This window comes from Lasiodiplodia theobromae, assembly GCF_012971845.1.
Source record: "Lasiodiplodia theobromae strain AM2As chromosome Unknown scaffold_47, whole genome shotgun sequence".
In the NCBI taxonomy this organism is placed as follows: domain Eukaryota; kingdom Fungi; phylum Ascomycota; class Dothideomycetes; order Botryosphaeriales; family Botryosphaeriaceae; genus Lasiodiplodia; species Lasiodiplodia theobromae.
In genome coordinates this window covers 198,159-221,119 of record NW_023336527.1, presented here as the reverse complement: position 1 = coordinate 221,119, position 22,961 = coordinate 198,159, and the positions used below count along the sequence as shown (strand labels likewise).

Here is a 22,961-nt window from a genome sequence, read left to right as displayed (position 1 = left end):
AGCACAAAGCTCCTTGCCTCTGCTGCCTCTGAGGTTGCCAGGCTTGGTGTAAATGTGCAGAAGTGGCAGGATGCGCAGCGGGTGACAGAGCAGCTTCTCGCATCTCTTGACGCGCTCGGGAGCAGCGCAGACACGAAATCAGCCGTTCAGACAGCGCTTCGCAGGCTTACTGAAGAGCAGTCCGGAGTAAACGCTATGCACGAGCGGGAGATGGCGAAGGAAAAGAGGTTGCGCGCCTTCTGTGAGGTGGTTTCGGAGTTAAAGGTGCAGTGCCGCGTTTTGCAAAGAACTACTGAGCAGGAAATAACTCGAGCAGTGGATATGCTACGGTCACTGCTGTGATCGATATGCATTGTATTTGGAGATGGTGGATCGAGGGATAAGACGGACCGGGGGTGGAGACATGTGGTTTGCTGGCGCAGTAGCACTTTTCCGAGAATTATTACTATTTTTAACCAGCGCAATAGAGACGAGATGAGTACAGCTATTATCATGGTATTAAGCTACTCGTCAATATATTCAGGCGTTCATGCCGCAGTAGACCGAGGTAGCCGCTCCACCCGGTCCCTTCTGTGCTCCAGTCACTCCTGTTATACAGGGGTTAAATTGCTGTATTTTACATCGGGGGCGATGTCCGACCCTTGAAAAAGAGTTCTATCTCCTTTTCTTTTTCATGTTAAATTTCTTTGATGCGTCTCAACGTGGGACATAGAATAAACTTATTTGGAATTACGGTATTCGACGAGTAAATCAAGGTTGTAGTTCCTGCTTAGTTCGGGGTTCGGCTCAACGGTACAGCACAGTTTGATGGGATGGAGAGTAGCCAGCCTTGAAGTAGGTAGGCCATCAAATCACAGAAGAAGGCCTCGGATGGTTCTTTTTCTTCATTCGGATGCTATGCTACCTCTCTTCCGTTCAGCAGACTCTGCCCTTAGTGATTCAGCGCATCCTCAATGAGACGTGCATATTCCGTTGGTATCTATTGAGCGGGTCGTGGCGGAGTGCTGCAAGAACTGGTAGCGCGAATAGAGCGACACGGGGGTCAGGGTCGTCGGGCGTGGGTTGTATGGGGAAAGTGGCCATGGCGAGGGAGAATCCGACGGGTAGGGGTCATCTCCGGTAGGTTCGTAAATCGGCGGTCTGTTGTCGCGCCGGCAAAGAATAATCTCAAAGCGCAGCGTCGCGATGGTGGGCACGGCGGCCTAGTCGGGTAGGTCGGTGGTCTTGGGGTCACCGTAGTAGGCCGAGCTTCCGTAGGCCCAGCATAATGCTAGTCGCGAGTAGCGACTCTTGAATGACGCCGATAAGAGTGTTATCCCACTTGATATTGAGAAACCCTAGACACCGCTCGTCGATTGTAACCAGCTGTGACGGGCATGCGCAAACAGAGGGAAGAACAGGCAGGTACCAAACTGGGGTAATTACCCCTACGAAGCGTAGTACTCCGACTACCATCTCTTCTGACCCGAAGCGGATGCATACAAGCATCTTAAGGATGTGGAAGATGTTCAAGCGAACATCCCACCCCACTACGGGTTACATCTCAGCGCCTCCTGTGCTACTCGGCTGGAGTTTCTCCACGCTGCTCTGCCTAGCCTTTCTGCAGCTACACGCAAGCATCTACACAGTCGCCTACGTACGATTATCGATCGTCTACACGACGCCGGCTTGCACCACGGCGACCTTCACCCGGAGAATATCATTGTTGGCGATGGTGGCCGTGTTTGGCTTCTTGACTTCAGCCACCACTCGGGCCGTAGGAGGCCGCCTAAACTCGAGGCAGTGGACGTGGGAGAAAAGCGGAGGACATGGAAGCACTGGACTCAAATCTTCCGCGTCGCCGACTCCGATGAGGTACGTCCAATCTTTTCTCGAAAAAATCATTTTGCTCGCTGGTTGAGACTTTCCAGGCCGTCGGCCAAGCTCTTGCCATGCTTGATTCCCCCTGCGTGGAGCAGCCGCTCGCGCTTCTACTTGACAAGATCCTGCGGCCACCAGGCTCACTGCTGCTCTCGGCGCTGCAAACCTACGCGATGGGACCGAAAACGCCACCGACGACACCTCGTGTCACACGCTGGCTGGCTGGCGGCGCGCCTTGCTTACCACCACCGCTACTCCGAAGCCGTACGCCTACTGCTGCTGGCACTACGCCGAGCGCTCGCTACAAGGAAACGTGACAAGAACGACGGTGTCGGAGAGCAGCTGGAAGATTCCTATCGGTCATAAAACATCACGGAACTAGTTGGATGACTGCCTAGTTACTTTTAGAGATGACGAATTTCATTTAGCAGAAAGGCTTCACGCTGGTCTACTCCTTGCCTGTCCGGTCTCTCTACGAGCTTTCTGACCTTCAGCAGGCCTCCACAAACGATTCTTAACCCTGATCTTGACTTCATAATTTTGCATCTAGCTATATCAAGTCATTCTGAAAATGTACATTCCAGTCAAATTCTTACACTAGGAGAAGAAAGAATGTACGCGCGACCTTAGAATCGATCTACTATTGTAATTGTTGGGTTTCAAAACGGGAACAAAATTCTACATTTAAGTATTTTGACGATAAGCTTGAAAGTAAAAAAGATGTGTAAATTTATTGTTAATACAGCTTACATGTATATGGTACTATATGGTCACGTTTCTAAGAAGAAAAAATATTTACTCCCTCTAAAGCCCGGATATTAGCTACTCCTTTATCTTTCTAAATAGGGCTAGTATATAATATAATCCACACGTATATCTTCTAGTGTGGCTACGGTAGATACAGAAAACTTTTAAACATCTTATCTAAAGCTGTCTCTATACCGCTTTATTCGCATTAACTTTTAGATTATTGCTTCGATTTTTATATATGCTTTTAAAACATGTTTTATTTGCGATTAGACATGTTTATAAATCTAGATCTAATATTATTTAATTTAGATAATTTGTTTTAGTTACTAGATTCGGTTTATATGCTAGGAACATTAAAATAGAGAGAGTATATGGCGGAAGGCGGGATGGAGAAACAAAAGAGAGTATAGAAAGAAAGATCGATTTGTTTTACGGAATGAAGATTGTAATCTCCCGATAAGACTAACGTTTAGTCTTAAGATCGTTATATAGATCTTTAAGGCGTACGAGCCTTAAAACCCGATTTACGACACGAACGAGAGGTTTAGTAAGATCGTCGGCACCCATTAAATTTTTAGAATACCGTCTAGACTTTTTCTACTGGTAAAGTGACAGTGTCCATGTAACGAGTTATACAAGAGGTCCTTTCAGAGTTATTTATATAATCAGCTGTATCCTTATTATCGCGTAGAGGCTGAGAGGGAGTACTGTAGGTCCAACGAGCCGTGAACGCAGTGGCGAATAGATTGTCGTGTTAGGAGGAGATAAAAAGCCACATAGGACTGCTAGTAAAGACTGCATTATATAGGACGGCCTCCTTAAAGATAGTTTCGTAGTTTTATAGCGTTTATATTCTTTATTAGCCAAGTCCGTAAAGTAATAGAAGTCGACTTTACAATCGGCGCGCCAAAGCGACCTCTACAGCGAGTAAGGGCCTGTTTGTAGATAATAGTCTCATCTAAGTGGCCCTTTCTCCTCATATGGGCGACCATAAAAATCATCTTAACAATTGTCATCTCGAGATGGAACTTCGCATCTCAATTTTGCAATTTGAAGCTACTTAGTCGTTTGCGGGACACGAAGGCTTAAAGCCTGGCCATTAGATCACCTAGGCCATCATCGATTATTCACGCACTACTTTCCATCAATACCGCATGTTTGTAATCTATAGGAACCGACTGACTTCCGGAAAAAGTATTGCGGCGTCTCAATACGCAATCTTATGAGGTATATTTAATACGGTTGCAGATTGTAAATTATAAGAATGTATATGCTGAGGAGTCGAGTGAGCTCCGCTAGCGTACTTTACGCATAAGACCTAGAGAGCAGTACTATATCTTTCTATTGTTGTCCGGTTTGATAAGTATATAAGTGTACAGTTTTCTGTTGCAATATATATCTAATCTAAACCGTTACCGGCCACGGCCCGGAGCCTATATATGGGGGGTATATGCCTCCTTCCAGAAACACCAGGTCGCAGAATAGTAATAGATTTAAGCAAATACTAAGGAAGAGGAATAAGACGATTGGGTAGAAAGGAGGAAAGGCGTGTAGGAACGTAGTAGCCTCCGCAACTCCCCCCATTACTACATTCCACCTCTCCTCTACATATAGCCTTATTATCTCCAGCCCACACTTAATATTGGGCTAAGACCTCTCCACCCGGCCCCTCCCGCTCCAGGCAAAAGCAGATGTTAGGAAGACTGAAGAGGACTAAATATGAATCCAATCGAAAGCTTGGGATATTATTATTCATCGAGATGTCTGCGTGTCTTGCGCTCTCTGTGTGCCCGTATTAACTGCTATCCGGAAGCCGGTTCCTGATTTCGTGCCACTGCGTACTGAGGACACTTGCTTTTCGATGTTAGCGTGAGGCTGGTGCAGCGAGAACGGACGAAGTTATTGGGGCCATCCATCCATCCTGAAATCTCGTCAAAATCCATCGATTTCACGAAGCCAGCGAACTACAACCCCGGATCGCCAAGTCACGAGCACTCGACGACATGTTTGTACTCGCCGGCATCACCAGGTACGGGAAAGATGAGAACGAAAGGCCTGCCGTGGCGCGGGCATCGGGAAAGCTGAATCCCATGAAGCCTCGTGCGAATGAAAGCGCTGGGGTCAGGAGAATGACCGATTGCAAATATTTTATCGACCCGCTCAACGGTGCGGAAGGGGGGAAAACAAATAGACTATAGTTCGGCAGCGGCAGTAGCAGCTAGTGAACCCAACCCCAGGAGTTTCTATATCTGAAGCACACATCACCCCAGTGCGTAGTTGGAAACCCATCAATCGAGAGTCTGACCAGCAAAAATCAGACCCTACCCGGAATCGTTCATGTTTCGTGGGCTCAAACACTGGAATGCTGTGCATCTAAGGCTACAAAGCACGTCGATGTAATAAAGACTTGATACATTGGGTCGATACGTCACTTCTAGACGTGACTGCTCACTCGAAAGAATCCAGTACCTCTTTCATTTGTTCATGGCGCCGTTGTAATTCATCCCACACCGTCTGCAGTTTGCCTTTCGTCTCCGTAATACGCGCCTTCAACCATTCAACGCCCTTCTCTGTTACCGCATTGGCTGCTTCGACGGCCGCGTCCATTGCTCGGATGCGAGTAGACATGTCGCCGTGCTTGCTCCGGGCTACTAAAAGCTGGGATTCAAAATTTCTAACATCTTTGTCGAAAGACTCGGACTTATGCAGCAAGTACCCCTTAGCTGGATCCGTCGCAACTTTGAGCGCCTCCTGATCCATGCATCTCTTGAACTCATTCGCGGAAGCTATCTGCTCTTGTAACGCGCGGATAACCTCCTCAACCATGTCCCGCTCGTCGTGGGCTCTCCTTAGGAACGTTTCAAGAAGGCTCGAGACTACCTGAGAGTCGGGGCCCTCCTTCAGCTCTTGAAATCTCTGTAGTAGGCGGCGAGCGCCACTCTCCAGGGTGACGGCGCAGTCGTGCAGCTGACGATCCGAGCTCGTCGAAATGTCCAGGTGCAGAGCCGCCGGTAAACCTTCCTCCTCGAGCTCGAAAGGCGATCCCCACGATTGGGGCTCGGTATCTGCCTGCCCAGACGCCAACAACGCAGCCCTGAAGACGAGTCGCCAGAGCGGTGCGTTCACCTTTGTGGGCGGCGGGACTCCGGCAATGCGGTGGATGGCAAATACAAGCGCGTGTACGCCGCATTCGACATTGTCGGACTGCTTGGCACTCGTGCTTAGCTCGTAGGTCCATTCCGAAGCAGATGATGTGCCGAGGGACTCGACGAAAGCTTTGAGTACGGAAGCAACATTATGAGGTATCTGGGAACTGGAAGCAAGGGAATCGGCAAACACGGCGCGGTTCTTATCCAGTTCGAGGAACGACATGGTCCAGTGGCCTGTGTTGAGGTGGAGCGGGAGGACGATCTGGCGCTGCTCAGGCTTTAGGCGTAGCTCACTCTTTTCTTCGAGGGCCTTCGGGTTGTTGAACGCATTGTCGACAAACGTGTTGCTGACGATACGATGGGTGTCGTTTGCAAAGATGCGGAGCACGAAGTCGATCGCTGAACCCGACACCCAGACTCCTGGAAGCAGACTGGATGCGGCACCGGTAACGTCGGTTGGTGGTGTCGTTTTAGGGTGAGAGGCACTGTGCGAATGGGCGCGTCCTGCCTCGGCCTCGGCGTCAGAGCAAAGTCTACAGTGTAGACCAGGCAGAGCTTAGAAGCTTACCGTTCAAAGGCACGGAATCCACCATAATCACGTCTTCATCCGCGCCGTCTTCTACTTCCAAAGCCATGCCATTGGTCACTTCGCTTCCCTTCATGACCAAATCTGCTCCCAGCGCCGAGTCAACCGCCTCACCTTCCTGTGCACCCACATAGCCGTCCTCGGTGTGTCCGCTGGTGGCATCCATCGTGCCGGGCTCATCACTGGTCACAAATTGGAATGTGTCGTCTTCATCGAGCTTGTCGGTGTCGTGCGGCGAAAGGTGCGGCTGGAGCAGCGACAGGTCGTCGGACAGGGAATTGCCAGCCGCGCGACGCGGAGCCTCAATGGATACGGAGGAATTGCGGCGGGCTTCTCTGGGCGGTGGTGGCAATGACTGCGACTGAGGTCATCAGCGGAGATCGATGGTAGTGCAAAGGACTTGCCTGTTTGTTTCCCGCAAGCCGTTTTGAATGATTGTTCGAGCGGATGGCCACGTCGAGCTCCAGGCCATTTTCTTGCAGATCAACCAGAGCGTTTGTGAGGCATTGCGGGGTCCAGCGGCGTTTGCGATTGATGCGGGTCAGGCGCGTATCACCGCCCTTCTGCGCAGGACGCGTACCGTTGGCCTGGTGGCGACGCGTCTCAGCCATGGCTTTCAGCGCGTCTTCCAGTGAGAAAGTGCCCGTCTCGGCCCAATCCACCAGTTGCCGCATGAAATCGCGCGACCGCCACATCCCAGGAGAAAATTCGCGCAGGAAACGCGCATTGTCTAGCTCCCATTTTGACGCTGCGAGCTTCCGCGCCAAGCGCGGGAACGGGGCTCCCGCATACTCTAGTCCGGTGAGCTCCTCCACCTTGTCGGCGTTCTCCTCATATTCATCGTCTTCAATGCCCTCGTCGCTTCCGGGATCGTCGTCTGCGGGCGCGGGCGTCGCGCGCTCGTTTGCGCCCGATCGAAGCGCTGTCTTGACGCGCGGCCGGAGTCTCAGCGTGGCGACCATGCTGCGTGTCCCAGATGCTGGCATCGAGATGTTGCTTGTCGTCGGCTTGGAACGGAGGCGTGCCATGGTGGCGGTGGTTGGTAGCCGCGGCGACCTGCGGGGAACCCCACGCGAAGATATCCGGACACTTACGAAAGTGGCCCGTGCTCAAAGTTCTGCCAGCAGACGCCGCCCGCATCGCGCTTGAGCATGGCCGTGCGTCATCGCGACTGATGGTATGACTGACCTCTCTCACGCCATGCATGGCGCTCGTGTTTGCCGCCCAAAATGCCCTTTGTGCAAACATGCACGATCGTGCCACGGCGCAATGCTCGGGCGAAGGTCTCTTCCACGCCATCCGCGGGCCGACTTCTTCTTACGAGCAGGCAATGTCAGCAGGTCGCGACAGCGACGGGTCCGCCGACGCTCGCGACCGGCGAGCCTCGCCAGACTTTGCATGCGCAAGCTATCGCGCTCATCGTCAGATGCCGCACGTTGCTTGTCTGGCATACCTGACTCGGGTGTCGTCAACTGCGACTTCCTTCCGCGTATTTGCCGCATCTCGCTCGCTGAGACTCCCCCAATATTGAGAATCACTTACCCGACCTGTCCACACTCGCCCGGCTGCTCTCCGCAATCAATCCATCTGCCTCGTTTTGACTGGTGCTTTTTACGCTCAGGCGGGACTCCTCTGTCAGTCGGCTGTTTCCGCGGTCGATTTTTATTGCTACCTTTTGTAGCCACCTTCGGATTCGACCATTCGACCGCCGAGAAAAGCGCAAAGGCTGGTGTCCTTTGACAGCCCTCGTGCCCGGCCAGCGCGGACTTATCCCGTCCGTCGGGGAGGCCTCCCCTGTGCGGTATTGGCTCCGAGAATGGGGCTTTGAATTTGGCACGCGCAGTGGCTAGCTAATGTTTCTCAGAAATTCGCTTAGCGCTGTTGGAAGCGAACTGTCATCCGTGCATAACGCTAAATACAATAGGAAGCTCTAGCGATAGCGCCCCCCAATGCAGCACACTGCCCACGCCATCATTAGCACCACATCAAGTTTCAGGATCAACACCCAGCGGGCTGGCAAAACAGACGTCAGCTGCACATGGCGTCCAGGACGCAAAGAGCTCCATTTCCCAGAAGCGGGCTGGCCTCTGTGCCCACCACCACTTCTGATACCCCCCTGCTTCCTTATTTTTCCTATCTCCTTTTTCCCCCGCCCTCCGCGGCGGCCTCTCTTCTGCGTCCGGCCTGTCTTCATTCGGCAATGGGGGAGATACCCCTCGGAGGCTTCTTCATTAACCACAAAAAAAAACCATCAACAGTATGTCTTACACACCACCACCATAGCCGCGATTAGAGATCATACGTACCGACAGCCAAAGTGACCGCGTCCCTTCTTCGCTCGGCATCCTAAAGACGCCGCTCGGCTCGACCACGCCGTACGGCGACCGTGCGGCGGCTGGTGGTAGATGGTGAGTAGCACCGGCAGGGTGAAGTAGGGAAGGAGGAGGAGTGGCGGCTTTTTGCTCGGCACCGAGACGCTCTAGCACGAGTTGGCGTTCGCCCGGTGGAGTCATGGTGATTTCTAGGCCTGAGTCAGACCGGCCAGAGGGTGGGTCTGGCATCCGTGGGTTTTATGCCACAGTTGTGGGGATGCTGATTGTTTGGCTGCGCTTGGTGCAGAGAAAGAGAGAAAAGGAGAACGTACGCGTGCTTTGTACACGCATGCTTTTCAGCGCGTGCTTGTTTTGCGGCATTCCAACGCCATCTTCGTGTTTCGCCGAGACAGGGAGAAGATCGGTGGCTTTGTCAAAGGAGGTGACACTCCATTCCAACCATTTTTATTATCAATATTGAAGAAAATTGGAAAGAGGGTGCGGTGCAGCGGAGATCCGTTTGACGGAAAGTTCTCTCGCTCGTTCATTTCCATAAGATGAGCATCAACAAAACGCCACGGATCGCATAGAAGAGACGCAAAGCAGGCGGATCCGATAAGAGCTTGACAGCGCCAAGGTCAGCCCAAGTATCACTGCCGCAATCGTAACCCTCACCGGGCGCCGCTCGGTCGCCAATGAAGACAGCGAAACTACTACAGATGCCCGGCACGGCACCTCGCGTCAAGATTGCCCAGCCTGCGCTACCGTGCCCCCAAACCGAGCGATGAACCACCTGACGAGTGCGCACAGGACGGTGATGGGCTTTTCTTTTACGGTTTCCTTTTCCGCTTTCCGATCCTCGTAATGTTTTCTCTACATGAGAAGAAGTTCGAAAGTTAGCAGATATGGCAAAACATCTACCCTGCGAGCATTTCCCTAGCCTACGGAGTCGTCGTATCGGTACAGGTGTGTGTCACGTTGCGTTTTCCCGCCTCTTTGCAGTAGAAGGTTAAGTATTCGCTGTTGAGATTGAATGCGATGGCGGCTTTGGTGGTGGGGGTGTTTCCAGACGGAGAAGTCGACGACGGCGGCTGGGTCGATGATGGCAGGGCTGACAGAAGGTCTGAGAGCCAAGTGCCTGTAATGATAGAGGTTCAAGAAACAATAATAAGCACAATAGATATCCAGAACGAATCGCTAAGAAGTAAAATCGCTTAGAAAATATATTATTTATATATTTAGTAGCTGGAGAGCACCTATGAGTTTCAGGACAAGGCTCCTCCTTGCTGCGTTCATCAGCGTACGTTATTCATTGGAAGGTTGTTACATCCGGCTGCATGACCAACTGCTGCAAATGGTCTAATCCACCTCGGGTACTTGTGCGAGGATGAGCTGACGCGAATGCACTTCGGAATGAGTCGAGCGCATCATCGATTGGGTAACCTTCGATAGTGGCAAGCTGGCTCTCTGAAAGTTGTGCCATCACAGCGAACCTCGGCTGCTTGACCGAGCGATGCCGCAGGGCACCGAATGAGTTGAAAGAGGTCTTGAGGGTGTGACTGAAATGTGTCCTGTCGTCAGAAGAGCGAGTCGTTGCGTGTCGGTAGAGAGGCGCCTGTTGTGGACATGCAGAGGGGGGCGTCATCGCGTTTCACCTGGGGATCGCTCGGGATAACATCGGCTCGACGTGTTGGCGATGCGGCAACTGCGTGACCATGTTGGCCGATGAGACAAAGATCCAACCTTCTCCCTTAATAAATTGATGCTTGATGAAATCTGCACTGAGTCAGTCCAATGGCTGATTTACGAATGAGTGCATCCTTCTTGTTCCAAGCTTCTTGGTGTTGAGCCCGAAGTCGTCTCAGAATGAATAACTAAGCTAACAAACTTATCCGCTAACAACAGAGGTGACTGGGCTCATTTTTCATCAATAACCACTGACGGTCTGGCAGCTACGGCTTCGGCATGAAAGTAAGTTTCATCTGGTCGAAGGTGGCGTGTGAGTCGGCACGGGAAAGCAGAGAGCATCACGAGAAGCTTGGACTGTGATATCCGGGCGCCGGTACGGGGTGGAGTAGAGTATGGGTGCGACTTATTCTTCTGCGCTAAATCGTAATGGTGCTAGCGCTAGGCCTTGGCCGTCGGATCGGTAGCTCAACAGTCCGCTGCCGTCTCTACCCCTCCGAGTGCCAGCTCAGCTTTCCCACCTCTCTAACCGATAACCATCAAAACAACGGGTGGGCGGTCACTTGTTGCGATGGAGGCAACAACCCACTTACATCAAGTGCAGCTTAGCGAAGGTGCCAAGGCAGAAGTGCGACGATCAGCTGATGGGCTACCGCCAGATGGGTGGGATCAGAGAAAGGATGGAAAAGCTGCAGCGGTCCGGAAGGAGCACATGCACGACTTTCAGGACAGTATTTCCAAGATAGCTGGATTTTGCAAGGTTGTCTATCTAGTACCACCACTGCAGTGCATAAACTAATCAGAGAAGGTAGATTCGAGGCCGGTACGGATACGGTATTGTGCACTACCGCCAGCCTGCAGTGATGCCTTATGAGCCTTCCGATAAGTTCCAAGTCATAGTGCCGCTCAAATCCCCATGCCAGGGTGGCTTCAAAATCACGGATCAAGATCTCATATGTGACTGGGCCACCTACACCACGCAAGAAGAACAGATTACCGCCGGGGGCACTATATTGTGGTTTAGGGTTCAAGGTTGATAGTGAACTTGTTCACCACGCGTGAAGGTATGTTGGGTCGTTGACTGTCCAAATTGCGTTCAGATTAGCCCAATCGGACATTGTGAGTTCTTGGTCTATCAGAGATTCAAGTCGCCTGACCAATTCTGAACCTGAATTTGTAAGCTCAATGTGATCGGGGCCAGTCACATGGGCTTGTGATTGGTAAGCTTGACATTATATTCCGGTCGTTCCACTGGAGTGACAGTTCCGAGCTGGTTCACGGAAGGTGAAGATCCCGAAAGTCATGCTCATATAGCGTCACGCCTGACGTAGTAATTTGAATGAAACCCGCATTGAACAGAAAATGACCGTGATTTAAGAATCCATCCTCGTACTAATCGGACTAAAAATGTGCCACCGTGTAAGTAATTTCTACCCTTGAAATATCAATAGCGCCTCTAAACATCCGATTTATGTGGCGTAAGAGGTTTGTTAACTTTAGGTGGTGACAGCAGAGCATAGACGCGAAGCCGGTCCTGGATGCGGGTTCATATTGTCGTTTCTTCACTAAGTAGGCATAGAACAAGCGTAACACGTCAAATTTACCGTAGATCTCATTAGACTAGTCTCGAAAAGCCTCTTTTTTTGTTGAACATAGTTCCTATCGGCATAAATACGATTCGTTTTTTTTTTTTTTTAGAAAAGAGCTTTAGCTAGCATATATCCGACTGGTAAACATTTTAGTTTTAAAGGTACCGTACATAAAGGACTAGGAAAATAATCGAATCGAATGTTAACGAATGATTTGCCTTATTTCTTCGTTAATTAATAAACTACCCCCAGGTAGCTTTGCTTCCGATGCGCAAGAAGTCCACCTTCCGCCGGATCTGCTCAACACGTCCGCAACAAATCGGAACTCGGGCATTTACAGCTGACATACCGAGCGAATACGATTTGCCTAAGCCGTGCGGGGTACCGGAGATCCTCGCGCTGTAACTATATTTAGCCGGATTTATTTAAACACCGAAGTCCGTTTGCCTGAGAGCACTGACCGCCAATGACATCAGCCAAGCCTTACAGTCGTTGCTGTCAAGATCCGAAGAAACACAATATGGATTGCGGCCCGGAGTTTCGGCAAGATATCGTATCCGAAAGCTATAGCATCCAGCGAGGTCCTGCAATTCGTCCGATAGCAAAAGTCAACTACAGAAGACGAAGTCTCGGCATTTGAGTTAGTAGATAAAAGGCTTGAAATGAAGGCAGACTCACTTACCGCTATCAGAAGCATAATCTCGCTGACGAACTCTAAGGAACATGTTGGTCTTTGTTTTTTCTGCTGTCGTGGGGTATGTCTTCGCCCTTTGCATTTATCGAGTCTATTTCCACCCACTTGCACGATTCCCTGGCCCGACACTTGGAGCTGTATCCACCGCGTGGCTGTGGAGAGAGTACCGAAGGGGATCACCGGCAGAATCAATTCATAATTTACACCGAAAACATGGTTAGTCAACTCGACACTCATCACTGTATATCGCGGTCGCTCTTTCTTAACAATGTGAACAGGCAGTACAGTAGTCCGAATTGCCCCCAACGAACTTCATTTCTCGGGACCAGAAGCGTACAGGACGGTGTACAGCCAAAAAAATCCTCTTCCAAAATCCAGCGATTTCTACAACTCTTTCCTCGCACCACACACCATTTTCACCGAGCTGGACCCGGCAAGACACAGGGAATTAAGGAAAGTGATGAGTCCGTCGTTTTCTAGAACCATGGCGTTGAAAATGGAGCCCTTGATACTCGAACATGTCTATCGGCTCTCTCAGAAAATATTTGAACGGCGCCGGAGCCCTATCAACATTTTTGACGCTTTCCGCAGCATGACTACCGACATCACGTCAGAATTCATGTTCGGCAAGCCTCTTGGCACTCTCATTCACTCTCCAACTAATTTTAGAGACGAGTACCTTTCTGTCTTCGATGTAGCACTCAGAACGCAGCCGATGATATGCTATCATCCCATTGTGCGGCTACTGCAAACCGTTTTCCCAGTCTCCTTGCTGGTAAAATTCGATAAGACTTTGCAGCACTTCTTGCGGTTTACCAAGGTATAGAAGAGCCTCCACCACGCTCCAGAACAGTTAGAGGGCTTACTATTGCTAGTTTGCGGAAAGCAGCCTTCACGGGTATAAGAAAGGGGACCTTAGAACTCCGTACCCCATTCTATTTGATGCGATCAAGGATCTTCCTGACACAGTAGTTGTGTCCGAAGCTGTGAGCATACTCGTTGCCGGCTCAAACACAGCATCATATACCCTTGCAATGGCGGTATTTTATATACTTCGAAACCCGAAAATAAGGAAGCGACTCGTTCGCGAGCTTGACGAACACGTGCCCGATCCCGACCAAATGCCTCCCCTTCCAGAACTGGAGAAGATAAGTTACTTGGTAAGCTTCGCGCTACACCCAGAACTTGCACATGGCCGATTTTGGTGGAACGTAGACTGATTTCCCAATTAGCGCGCCTGCGTGCGGGAAGCACTCCGCGTCGCCGCGCCTATTCCAGGACGCCTTCCGCGGATTTTGCCTGAAGGCAGCGCTCCACTAGAAGTGGATGGCAAATTGGTTCCTCCTGGTGTAAGTATTGCCGAATGTCGTTCGGGTCTGATGCTGAGAATCTTGATAGACCACCATAGGAATGTCAGCGTATAGTATGCACTTCAATGAGGAGCTTTGGGGCCCAGATTGTCTCCAATTCAACCCGGATCGGTGGGAAAAAGATGGCTCAGAGAAGCTGGAGAGGTACCTTGTTACGTTCTCCCGAGGCGCAAGAGCATGCTTAGGACAAAAGTAAGCGAGCTTAGTGTGTAAAGGCGTGAAACTATTGGCAGAAACTAAGTTTGTTCTAGCTTCGCCAGCGCGGAAATCTTTCTCTTGCTTTCTCACATCTTTCGCAAATACGACATGACGCTCGAAACGTTCGATGTAACTTCTGCAGATTGTTTCATCATGATAGCATCGGAGACAGGAATCCGGGTCAGGTTCAATCTACGGGCTTAACCGTCGTCAATACTGTTACATATGAAGGGATTACTACGAGGGGAGGGCGTTGGAAGTTCTGAACGTGGACTATGTCTGGGATATCATTAGTAGCCTCATTCGCTTCCAATGGTAGATTTAGACGGACCTCTTGCCTATCTCAAGTAAATATATATAGGAATAGACCGATACCCCTCTGCTCTTTATTCAGCTGTACTGTTACATTTGTCCTTGGTGCCGAGGAAGGTTTCGTAAAGTAGGGGGCAGAGGACACAGATGCACAAGCGTCTAGGGTTTACTACCGCTCTCTAAATGTCACTGAAGCAATTCAGCGGATAGCAGCCGCAGTAACTGTCATTGACTACGAGGGTCCTATCTACTTGTGAACGAGTGATACCCATATATACGGAACGGGTGTATTGCGACCTCAAGTTTTAGAGTGGTCGAGAGTAGTGGTCTGGCCTTGGCTTCTCTGGCCGTCACCACTAAGTCATGGAGGTGGTCGCAGTGGGAGAAGCTTAGTCCCGCCTGTGGTGGGCTCGACCTCTCCTTCTCCGGTTCATCCCCTTGGCGTCGAACAGCTGGCGGATGTACATGTTAACCGCTGGCTACAGCTCGCGCCTTACAGCCGCAGGAATTCTATCCATGCTCGGTGCTTTGAACGGATCGGCCTGACATATAGCTTCCTTCATCTCATCAATTGTTAGCGGTACGTGTTCGATCTACTGTATTCGATCTACTCACCAAAGATCAGGGCCGTCTCGGTCCTCGTAACCCTCCGCACTTCAGAAAGCTCTGGAAAGAAGTTCTCGATTACTGTTTCCGAGATCTCCTTGCAAAACTTCGTGTAGCCGTCCTAGTTTTGAAGGCGCGTATCTTAAGCGAGCCCGCTGCTTCACGCCTCAGTAAGATCCTGGGCCCTTCCAAGATGTTGGTCTACTGCGCTAGAAAGTCCTTCCACCACCCCCGCTTCCTCTGTCTGTGTTTCTAGCCAGACGTCCGAAAAGCCCCACCTCCGGTACGCTCTCGCTTGGTTTCTAAAACAGGTGGCAATTACAGTAACATGGCCCTCGCACACGCAGTACTCAGCGACGTTATTCTATTCATCCCATCGCCTGCTAAAGAACTAATTTTGTGAAGTAACCATTTTACATTAGATGTCTTCTATTACCTACTCAAATGAAACCCACATTTTCCGCCTTGACTAGGTTTTAGATCTTTAAAGGACGTAGTAACATCCTCAGACTAAAGATTCACATGCTATTTCGTGCGCAAACACCCGCCGGAGCCCACGGGTGGAGAGATCCGAGCTCCAAATACGGAGGCCGCGGATTCCGGAAGATGAGCTAGCAGGGTAACTTTCATTGAAGATCATACCCTAATTCGATCGAAACGACGCGGAATTCGGCGCAAACAAGATCCGACGTGAGCTAAGTCTAAAACTAACAAGTAAAATGAGTTTAGAGAGGCCAGCCATCGAAGTATTAGAAGGCTTGAAAGTAGTACCATGAGTGCTTTAACTCAAATCTATTCAGACAAAGGTTGCATGAGCCTTCTCGCTATAATGCCTTCATTGATCTTGGTCGCCAATCCTCTCCTCAGCCACCCTCTCTTCGTCTCGACGGGATGTTTAATTGCTGTCTTCATTCTCTTTTTTGCGCGCGTATTACTCCACCCCCTCCGTTCTACACCAGGGCCCTTCCTCGCGCGATTCTCCCGCATCTGGCTCCTTTGGCAGGCGTGGCACGGCAACTTCCACAAGACAAATGTCGAGCTCCATCGAAAATACGGTAAGAATACCGAAGACGACACACTTATGACTCAAAGGCTCTTACATATCAGTCAGGTCCAGTTGTTCGTATTGCACCTAACTACTACTCTATCGATGATTCGGCCGCTTTGAAACCGATTTACGGCGCCGGTACGAAGTTTGTTAAAAGCAGATGGTATACGGTAGCTGCCACACCTGACCCTCACGTTTCGGACTTGTTCTCCGACAGAAACATCAAGAAACACGCAGAGAACAGAAAAAAGGTTTCCAACTTGTACTCCATGTCGATGGTGGTCAGGATGCAAGATGCGGTCAATGACTGTATTCAGTTGATCGAGAAACGCTTTGTGGACTTTTCAAGGTATGCAGGCATCACTTGCATACGTAGAGAAAGTCTGGATGTTAACAGAGTAATAGAACTGGTGAGAAGTTTAATTTCCAGCATTGGACTCAGTGCTTTGCCTTCGACGTTGTTGGAAGAATTACTGTAAGCTCAGGAATCGTCCATACAATATTTCATACCCTTGTTAGAATAACCAACCACTAACCTATATTTAGGTTGCAAAGCGTTTTGGGTTTCTCGATGCTGGCGAAGACGTTCAGCACCTTATGTCCGCCGTGCACAAGTATCAACGATATAGCACAATTGTGGGTGTCTATCCAGAATTCCACAAGTTGCTATTTAGACTCAACAACATGGTCTCCGGAAGCGGCTTAGTCGAGCTCTTACGATTCATAGCAACGCAGGTCGAAGCTCGAATGGAAGCAAACAAAGGCTCGGAGAAAACACTGCAGGACGAAGACTTTTTGGCAAAGCTATTGCAGTTGCACGAGGAAGAGCCACAGAACTTCACTATGGATCACATCATGGTAACTTGCCTCGCGAATGTTGCGGCCGGAAGCGACACAACTAGCATCACTCTTACTTCGATCATGTGGTTTTTGCTAAAGACTCCAGAGGCGTTGAGGAAGGCAAGTACCCTGTATCACGAGGAGAAATCATGCATTGACTCTGGTTGCCAATAGCTCCAAATGGAGATTGATGAGAAAGCTGCGGCTGGAGAACTCTCCGATCCAGTCAACTTTAGTGAGGCACAGCGCATGCCGTACCTACAAGCTGTCATTCAAGAAAGCTTGAGATTATACCCTGCAGTCGGCGATCCTCTTGGCAGGGTGGTTCCGGAGGGTGGTATACAGCTTGCCGGCCGATACTTCCCGGAGGGAGTAAAGTCTCCCTTGACACTTTTCCAGCTGAAGACACAGCTAATCATAAAACAGACTACGCTTGGAATTAATGCATGGGTGGCCCATACGAATAAAGACGTCTTTGGCGAGGATGCCGATCAGTTTAAGCCGGAGAGATGGCTTGTTGAGAAGGAGGCGAAGCTAAGGATGGACAGATATTTTCTACCGGCAAGCCTTATCTCCACACATTTGATGCTCTTCAGTACTAATGCTAAGTAGTTTGGCCATGGGTCGAGAACTTGTATTGGCAAAAACATCAGCTTGATGGAGATCAATAAGTTGGTGCCGCAATTGGTTCGGAAATTCGACTTTTATCTGGCCGAGCCGGATATGGAGTTGCAGACAAGAAATCATTTCTTCGTGACGCAGATGAATCTTATAGTCGGAGTTCATCGGAGGGGATAGTGGCTGTCAGTTCCTAAATATAGCTCGTGAGTTTTGCGAGGACAGAATATCATGGGATTTGGGGCTTGATCGGTCGAATGATTGATGAATGAGTGTATTGATCCTTGTTTCAATCTACTTGGTGCTGAGCCCAAAGCCATCTCATAATGAATAAGCTAATATATTTATCCAATTACATACAACCGAGGTGATTCAACTCATTTTCCATCAACTTTGGCACGCATTGTAGTGAGCTACTATAACTGGATACTACTAGCGGCCCCAGCACACGTCAGCCATGTGGCCAGCCCTAAAACTAAACGCTGCCCAAGTCTCCTCCCGTGCTGGAGAGCTTAATCTCATCAATGCCAACGTCGAATATAAGGCCTGAGAATTTCTGTCCCCGGCTGCGGATAGCGCTAGAGAACAGAAAGCTACGAAGGAAGTAGCATCGATAACTCTTTCTAAAGAAATCTCCAGTATATCGTTGTTCGCCATACGATCAGATACTGACGCACCATGCTGAAAATTAAATTTCGAGTTGTCCTAAAGCCGAATCCGCCGCTAAAGCGTTTCTGGTATAGTGTTTTCTGCCCGAATATCGAGCCTCACACTACGCGACTCGTCCTCCACAACGATGAACCACCCACAGAAACAGTAACAACAGCTAGCAGCAGCACCACTAGTCATACCATAGCCCGCAGATGTGAGAAGTGTCATAGTAGCAAGCCGTACTGTAGAAGACGTACTGGAGAGCTTTTCCAGCCTGCTAGTTGCAAGTGTTCCATCCCCTTACGCAGTTCACACCTTGACCTTAAGCAGGAATACACAGCCCCGGCCCAAAGCGGCGACTCCAAGCTGCACCTTCAAATCACCAAGCAGCATGCCCGCCACATCAAAAAAGGGCGCTCTCGTGCTTGCAAAACGCATAGATCAGCGGCTCGCCGCCATCGCCGAGCAAGAGATTCGTCCCTCGCCCCCGTCATGTGCTGTGGTATCCAAGCCTACCAGCGCCTACGAGGGTAGTCTGCGCTTCGGCCGCGAGCGGATGGATGCGCAGTTGGTGCCCGCCATCTTCGTCATGCTACAGGGTTTCCCAGACGCCAAGCAGACTAGCTGCAGCAAGGTGCGCACTGGCGAGGGTGTCATGCGTGGTGTCGATGCGAGCAAGATCAGTGGCTTAGCTATGATTGCCAACAGCGCTGAAGGCAACCACCAATTCGCTGCCGTAAAGCTGAGGAGCTGTTGCGGCGGTCGGGGCTGGCCGACCTGCGGACCTAGCGTGCGCAGTGCTCATCTCCAACAACAACAAGCCTGCGACGCTGTCTATGCCTGACCTGAGAACCAGTAACCATGACCAGGAGCTTGACCGGCGAGCGCTATTCTACGCTGCCATGCGTAAGGCTGCCAGCTTGGCGCGTCCCAAAGTCCGCCCTTATATCGTGATCCCAACCGAGCTGCTGTCGTCGGGCTGGTGGGCGACCGCGGGCTTGCCTGAGGAACCGCTGGTCAGCTGTGGAGAGCGGCTAGCGTAGACTCAGGGACCGCAGGTCCCGGGTGTACACACGGCTTATGAGTACGTGAGTGAAACGGCGAGGTCGTGCACAGCGATGTATGTTGAGGATGGATTCTTTAGCTCTGTTGATGTCGACCGTCCTCGCTGGTGCGCCGAAGATGTGGCTTATTGTGCCGCTTGAACAGCGCAGGGCGCCAGAGCCGCAGATTACCAAAGCCGGAAAGGAGTACGCGCTGCTTTCGACATTCAGGATCTAAAGGTGATTCTGGCGGACGCGAACGTGTGAGGAGAAAGTCCTTCAGCGTCCCCGAGTGGCCTTGTCCAGACCGAAATGCGGACTCTGGAGCTCACAAGGTCATCTGAAAGCAAAAGCCGCAAGCACAAGGATTCTATTCGTCAACTTACCACAGTCGACCTTGTTGGTGAACTGTGTAATGCTCTGCAGGGAGAAATTGTTGAACTGGGCTTTGACTACATGAGGTTTCATCGATTTTGTTGGGGATTACTGCGGCTGATCCAAGAGGGATGCGATGACCAGCTTCGAGAAATCTACGGGCCCAACTACCTTGAGAAGGAAAACCGACTACCTTTTATGGTTGGTTACATCTTTATGGCCGCCGTCAACCCTGAAAAGTCCATGACCAGAGTCCTGAAGGTCAAATGAAGGGACACTGTGACTTACGCCCCGCTCCAGAAAGCAGCTGCTTATCTTGACCAAGTTGTCATCCATGGCGCCGGGTCTATCGTCGTAAATGATCTAGAATCGATGTATGGCATCATGGCTGCGTCATGATAGCTGCGATCTGAAGGATTCTTGTTACGGTGCAACACACACGCGCTGGGAAATGATGGAATGGGAGCATATTCACCGGCTGATCACCATATTACCTGATTCATAATCCTTTTGTTTGCCTCGGCTATACTTTCAAGGTTTCTATTGTCAGCGCCACTTGTGAATTAGAAGAATAACCAGAAATGCATCAACAGTCTCGCGAATTACTTCCATTTTGAGGCTCTCGTGACCATCAACCATCAACTTTCGATAGCTTTGCCTGATATCTTGCCAACCTTGCAGCATCCTTGCGTAAATGTAAGACTGTTTCGCCATCGGTGCATACTACCTTATACTACCGTGCTACCAGCTGCATCAAGATCTCGTCACAGATATTTTATTATTAAGTTTCTACTACCTCGCCCGTATATAATATCGCTTCCCTAGTATTATATAATATAATATTAAGTGCGAAAGGTCTTAGAAAGTAAGAGATTAGCGATAGTTCTTTCGTCTAATTTTTTTCTTCTATTAGCGACCCATATTTATTTTAGATTATACGACTTTATAGATTTTAAAAACATCGCTAAAACCGTATTAGAGGCCGTCTATTTAAAAGACCGTGGGGCTTGAAGTTCGGTCGGGAGGACATGACGGTCAGTAAAGGTAAAACTCGAAGGAGGTAGGTCGGCAGATTGCAAGGACGAGAATTGAGTTACGGAGATGGTAGAGGGTGACTCGTATGACCCCGGAGGAATCGAACCTCGCGGCTTCGATCGGGCGCCTGTGCGTGCGCAGGAGTGGCTACTCGTTGCGACGACGATGTCAGTTTGAGCGGGAAACAGGAGGGGGAAAAAAAAGGGTGAGGGGAAGTTGCTTTGCGGACGGCCTAACTTACGTTGGGACGGGGTGCTCGAACTTGAATGTAGGGCGTAGCGATTGCTGTCGATGGCGACGTCGTGGAAGTCGGCGTCGCCCGGGCGGCTTGCGGGTGACGCTCCGGTCAAATGTGGCGGTGACGTCGGCACCGGCGTATTCTCTCAGCACTGCGCGGCCTGTGGTAGGGTGTTGCTGTTGCTGTTGCTGAGCGAGTGGCTCCGGCGCGCTCGCCTAGGTATGAGTTTACCCGAGACTTTCCGACGTCGGCCACCGCACTTCACCGCTACCATCGCCGCCACCGTCACTACTCTCTCTCCATTCCAATCGTTCTACCTCTTCGCCTCGCTCCTGTACTCCACACGGGTTTGACGCGCCGCCGCCATCAAACCTCGTATCAGAAGCCTGAGCATCACGGCGCCGCTGTTCTCGGAATTACGGCATCATAATGACTCGTCAGCCTTGTTGAGAGGTGCACCCTGGCCGAATTCTCGAATCACACACGGCGAACGTGAGGGAGTTTCTCGTCAGGATTAAACGGTCAGTCACCCACGCCCTCTCTGTAGTGCTGAGGGGGACCGCGCTGTATCACACTGTGTAAGCTCCGTGGCGAGATACGGCGACGCGGCGCAGCATGGTGTTGCAGGATCTTAGTCAGTCGTTCGGAACCGCCACTCGGAGGCACCTCCGCAACGTTACAGCCGACGGGCCACTTGGAGCTCGGAGCTCAGCCCGAAGCTTGCCTAAACGCGTTAAACGTTTTTCTCTAGCCGACGCCGCTAAGGCGAAGTCTATTTTGACCTTTTGTCGCAGGATGGCGGTGGACCTGGCTAATCGATCGGGTGCAACTCTCGCCATTACGCTTATCTGTTAAGTGCACCACTTAGCTCTAGCTCTGTCACAGGCAATCCTCTGGCCTTCGCCATTCTACATACCCTTGTCCAAACCACGCGCCGGCAATGTGTCGAACAGCCGCCGTTTCTGCTGTTCCTGTGGAGCAGACATGGGCCTGTTGCGACGCGACGTCCGGCGACGGTGGCCGAGGACGCGAGGCGGACCGGAATAAAAGAAGCAGGGACTGCAGTATACGAGGACCGATGGAGAGGCGGAGACTCCGCTCGGTGTCAGAATCGATGGTTGGTGGAGTTGGAGCTACCGGCGGGCGGGTAACGGCGCGCCCACGATGTCGGCGGCGGATGATCGACGAGGAAAATAGCGCCGACATGGCTCGCAGGACCTGCTGTAACCCACGCATTAACGAAACTGGAACCTGTTCTGCTGGCAGTAGATAGCAGCAGTAGCAACAGTGGCTGAGGCAGCGACGAAGATATACTGCGGGAAGAAGAGCATCGATTAGCTGTGTGATTGAATCGACTTGACGCTTGCCCGTCCGGTGTTTACTTGACATGTGAAATTGCTGCAGATGTCTCGAGTGTGAATGGGGGTTCGTTTTGTCCTGGTTCCAATCCAAAAGTTAGGTACTGAAGAGGAAAGAAGACTCAAAGACCGGTAACTCCCGAATGGAAAATAATTGACCAGGCCATCGAACTGATCGGCCAGCAGATGATCTCTTGCTGGCACCCTTTTCGTTGGCCCTTGCATCACTCGCCTACTTGCTGATGTCGTTCTCCTTGGACGCCAGGAGATGCTTATCATTCCTCATCTCCTCCATCTCGAGTATCTCGCCGCCGTCTTCCTCGACGTCCTTGGCGCTCTGCCGAGCCTTGGCTTTTTTCATCTTCCTAACGTCGCCGTTGGAGGACTCAGGTCCTCCTGGGTGAACAAGTTTCCAACTCATAGTCGATCTGAGACTGGATGTATCGTCGTCCTTGTCGGGAGGTGATGATGATGGAGGCGGCATGTAAGCACCAGGAATGTTCTTTTATACGCTCTGATACGCTAGTAGCACTCCCCTCATGGCGGAAGGTGCAGCAGATTCCTTTTTGACCTTAACGGGCTCAGTGGGTTCACCACCCGATTTCGTAGTGATTTCCTTCGGAGACATGTCGGGCCACTAATT

The 22,961-nt window shown here is 50.8% G+C and overlaps 4 protein-coding genes across 4 annotated transcripts; 2 read left to right on the top strand and 2 right to left on the bottom strand.

The window, feature by feature from the left end:
* Positions 1-5,058: 5,058 nt before the first annotated feature.
* Positions 5,059-7,373, bottom strand: LTHEOB_11351 (Ulp1 protease; the record flags this gene model as incomplete). Its single annotated transcript, XM_035508098.1, has 3 exons — positions 5,059-6,263; positions 6,328-6,700; positions 6,801-7,373. 3 exons carry the CDS (start codon positions 7,371-7,373, stop codon positions 5,059-5,061), a joined length of 2,151 nt encoding a protein of 716 aa, XP_035366568.1.
* An 8,770-nt stretch (positions 7,374-16,143) lies between these two features.
* Positions 16,144-17,174, top strand: LTHEOB_11350 (Cytochrome p450 pisatin; the record flags this gene model as incomplete). Its single annotated transcript, XM_035508097.1, has 4 exons — positions 16,144-16,167; positions 16,220-16,509; positions 16,566-16,635; positions 16,707-17,174. The coding sequence occupies 4 exons, from the start codon at positions 16,144-16,146 to the stop codon at positions 17,172-17,174; spliced, it is 852 nt and encodes a 283-aa protein (XP_035366567.1).
* A 1,486-nt stretch (positions 17,175-18,660) lies between these two features.
* LTHEOB_11349 (Transcription factor jumonji aspartyl beta-hydroxylase protein) lies at positions 18,661-19,113 on the top strand (the record flags this gene model as incomplete). The annotated part of the gene is made up of 1 exon (XM_035508095.1): positions 18,661-19,113. One exon carries the CDS (start codon positions 18,661-18,663, stop codon positions 19,111-19,113), a length of 453 nt encoding a protein of 150 aa, XP_035366566.1.
* A 3,437-nt stretch (positions 19,114-22,550) lies between these two features.
* On the bottom strand, positions 22,551-22,802 carry LTHEOB_11348 (uncharacterized protein; the record flags this gene model as incomplete). The annotated part of the gene is made up of 1 exon (XM_035508094.1): positions 22,551-22,802. The coding sequence occupies one exon, from the start codon at positions 22,800-22,802 to the stop codon at positions 22,551-22,553; it is 252 nt and encodes an 83-aa protein (XP_035366565.1).
* Positions 22,803-22,961: the final 159 nt, after the last annotated feature.